General features: G+C 35.6%; 1 protein-coding gene across 1 annotated transcript; it reads right to left on the reverse strand.

Moving 5' to 3' along the window:
- Nucleotides 1-2,762: 2,762 nt before the first annotated feature.
- LOC135617311 (protein P21-like) lies at nucleotides 2,763-3,743 on the reverse strand. The gene has a single exon (XM_065117386.1). It carries the CDS (start codon nucleotides 3,726-3,728, stop codon nucleotides 3,042-3,044), a length of 687 nt encoding a protein of 228 aa, XP_064973458.1. The 5' UTR covers nucleotides 3,729-3,743; the 3' UTR covers nucleotides 2,763-3,041.
- Nucleotides 3,744-4,182: the final 439 nt, after the last annotated feature.

A 4,182-nucleotide genomic window follows, 5' to 3' on the forward strand; every position in this document is an offset into this window, starting at 1 on the left:
TATGATGATGATAATGCTCTTGGAGGGAGTCAATAAAAATTTTTAAAAAATATTATTATTGATAGAAGATTACAATAGAGGTAAATATAAAATGATATTTTTATATTTCTTACATACTTAATCAATATATGATTTTAGGATAAATCATATACTTAAATAATTAATTTGATTATGTAATTTTAGTATATAATTAAAAAATTCACAAAAATTATATAAATATGACCCAAATTTTGAAGGACTTTTAACTATACATCTAAAACCCTTAAACTCTCTATTATATTCCATTTCAATTAAAGTATTAGAAGAAGACAATGACTTTGTAATATTGAATTTTTCTTTTGTTTTTTTCTTGTCTCTTTCGGCAAAGTAAGACAATGATAACATGTTTTGTTTAACGTAGTTATCATGATTTAAATATCTCTTGTTAGATGGTCATAAGTTTAATGTGCCAATCATAACTTTTTCTTTGAATAATTAATTATTTTTGTCCCTTATGATATCTTCATATTTTGGGATCTAATTTTTTTTTAATTTCTAACCTTATTGAGGTCACATAGATTTATAATAACATGACCATTATATTAAACTATAAAAGATAAATACAAATGATTGTGAACATTAGTGATCAACCCAGGAAACTTCGGTTAATTTTTCTAGATACCGATAGACTTCTCAAACTGTTGACTTGACTTGGAAATGAGAAAGTAAGAATAGGTCGCTCTAGATATTAATCACATTAAATTATATTATAATTATTCATAAAATTATTTTTTAATTTAATTTATTATTAATCATAAACTTTAGGATAATTTTTCTTATATCCCTTTTAATTTTTTTTTCCAGAAGTATCTTTAAATCTAGAAAATTATTGAATGATCGCTCCTTTATTCTTGTACACCCTCTTGTTGCTCTCATAGCCTCTTTCCATTGCTCTTCTCTTCTTCTATCATCTATTATTTTCCATCACCTCCTTCTCCTCCTCATTTCCCTTTTCACTATGCTCCACTCCTTTTTTCTATGTCTTCATCATTTTTCATTCCTCTTCCTTTTTTCCTTTTACGAAAGCAAAAGGTATCAATAGATATAGTCATTGACATGACGAGGTGAATAAAAGAGAGATAATTTTAAAATTTTAAATTTTAAATATTATTATTTGAGAAAAATTAATAAGAGGATGTCGTTCGATAAAAACTTAAAATAAGAATATTTGTGTAAAAAAATCACCCTAAAATTAACCATCTTTTTAGTCAAACCATCCAAGTACCTATTGTTGACCAGCATAAAAAGGAACCTCACAAATAAATTAAAAGGTTTTTATTTTTTTCTTCAAAGTAAGAAAAACTATATTGAAAGGGTTAAAATGATCCTTGAACCCCAAAGGAAAATAAAAAAAATATTATCCATCTAAATTAATTAAATTATTGGTATTAGTACCAAAGTTTCTATTGATGTGAGTTGACAACAATATTCCTGATCGAATAAAAAATATCATAACAAAGGAAGTATAGTTGTCGCCAAATGAAATTATGATGATGATGATGATGATGATGATGCTCTTGGAGGGAGTCGATGAAAATTCTAAGAAAATATTATTATTATTGATAGAAGATTACAATAGAGATAAATATAAAATAATAATTTTATATTTCTTACATCGTTAATCAATATATGATTTGAGGATAAGTCATATATTTAAATAATTAATTTGATCATGTAATTTTAGTATATGATTAAAAAAAATTTCTCAAAACTTATATAAATACAAGCCAAATTTGAAGGAATTTTAACTATACATCTAAAACCCTTAAACCCTCTATAATATTTCATTTCAATTAAAGTATCAGAAGAAGACAATGATTTTGTAATATTAGATTTTTTTTTTGTTGGTCTCTTTTGTGTTTGATAAAGAAAGACAATTATAGCATGTGTTGTTTGATGTCAGTATCATGATTTAAATCTCTTTTGTTGGAAAGTCAAAAGTTTGATATGCCAATCACAATTTTTCCTTCGAATAATTAATTATTTTTTTATCTTTTTTGATATCTTCGAGATCTAAATTTTTCTTTTTTTTATCGGTTCTAATGTTATTGAGATCACATAGATTTATAATAACTTGACTATTATATTAAACTATAAAAGATAAAAACAAAATGATTGTGAATATTAGTGATCAACCCAAGAACAAAGAAAAAACCTTCGATTATTTTGTCTAGATACTGATGGACTTCTCAAACCGTTGACGTTGGCTTTTTCAAAGGCTGTTAAACACAAACTAAAACTTAATCCAATATCTAAATCACCAAAGCCATTTCTAGTCCTTTTGATGAGAAGGCTTCACAACTAGTGGAAATTGACACCACTCTTCAAGACAACCACAACTTTTCTTGGGTGGTGAAATATGTCATGGAACAAATGGAAGTGTTCAGATCCGGCTTCAATCTAATTAATTTCCTGTTACGTATGACAGGAATTTTCTTTCACCCAAAAACAAGCAGAATATTTGGAGAGAGTATGTTAAAGCTTAATTGGTGTTGATAAAAAATCATATCCAGATCTTTAAATGAAAAATTCATGACTTCATATTTTCTATCTGCCTATCTTGTCAAAATAGGACCTCAAGATCTCTTGGAAGTCCTGAGTCAGATGACCTGAAGTACTATAATATATTGCATGTTTATTTGACTTGATGGCCACATTATTCTAGAACTGGTAATCCATCTAACACAAATTCAAATCATCGAGAGAGATCCAAAAAGACCATATGACAAGATCAAAATGTTGTGATAGTATTTTTTTCTCGAGTTTGATGCCAACAAGAGATCCTATTGTCGACTTCTATAGAAACTTTCATAACATCAAATGACGTACAACATAGGGATATGAGATATATCACTTGTGCAACAAAGCACTCATCAATTCGGATGTCAACACAGACACCCTCTTATTCGTTGTTATTACTGGGTAATTGGCTTATTATTCTTTTATCTACGAGTAGATTATTTGTACGTCCGCCGTCACCTCCTTCTCCTCCCACGTGATAATTAAGGGCAGAAGACAACCCTGTAATTAGTCCCGCCGGGGCAGGTGAAGGTGCTGGTTGCGTCGTCCTTGGGGTAGCTGTAAGCATCGGGGCAGTTGTTCTTGAAGAACATGGAGTAGTTTGTCGGTCCGCAGCTGCCGGAGGTGCAGCAGTACTCATCAGTTTTGAACACGGTGCAAGGGTTGTTGCAGCCGCCCGGCGCCCTCAGCTCCGCGGGGCACTGCCCGTTGATGTCGGCGGAGCACCGTACGCCCCGGCAGTCCCCCGAGGTGGGGCTGAAGTCCATGGGCACGTTGAAGCCGTCGACGAGGGAGATGTCGATGAAGTCCATGTTCTGGAACTGGTTGAGGGCGAACTCGGCCAGCGTATTGGGCGGCGTGCCGTAGGCTTGGCACTCCAGGAGGCCGCCGCAGTCGCCTGTCTGGCAGCTACCGCTGCCGCTTCCATCGAAGGAGCAGTCGGTGCGGGCCCAGACGCGGCCGCCTGTGGTGCCGGGATTGACGTTGATGGTCCAGGTCTGGCTCGGGTCGAGCTGGCGGCCACCCCCGGGGACGGCGGCGGCCCAGACAGTGAAGGAGCATTGGTTGACGATGTCGAAGGTGGCTGCATGGGAGACGACGAAGAGCAGGGGGAGGAGGAGGAAGGAGAGGCCGCCGAGCGATGCCATTGCTGCACCAGAGAAGGCCATTGCTGCACCGGTAGGAGGAGGGAGTATATATAGAGTGCAAGGAGAGGTAGACGAAGCTTCGAGCAGTTGGCATGGAAGTGACTACTTGACAAAGATGAAGCTTACGGTTGTATGCTGATGACATCATATGTGGAAGTCTATCTCTTGTCCGTGCCATGCATGGTGGAAGGAAGTTTCGCTTAGATGCCACGACAGGAGCTAAGAACCAAATGACACAATGGACTGTGGACGTAAAAGCGTTGGCACGATACGGCCAAGGAAATAGAATAGAAAAGAGGTGCAATGGACAAAGACGAGTTGATGTGGGGTATATACTGGCGGCCAAGTCTCTTTGGCATCATTGAAGCTATCTCCACCGGTTAGGCATTTGTTTCCAAGCTGCACAGTGTTTCCACCGGTTAGGCCAAAAGTTTGTTTCCAAGCTTCACATTGACTACAGGTTCGACCTGTGTGG

Source organism: Musa acuminata, chromosome BXJ2-7 (assembly GCF_036884655.1).
Source record: "Musa acuminata AAA Group cultivar baxijiao chromosome BXJ2-7, Cavendish_Baxijiao_AAA, whole genome shotgun sequence".
NCBI lineage: Eukaryota > Viridiplantae > Streptophyta > Magnoliopsida > Zingiberales > Musaceae > Musa > Musa acuminata.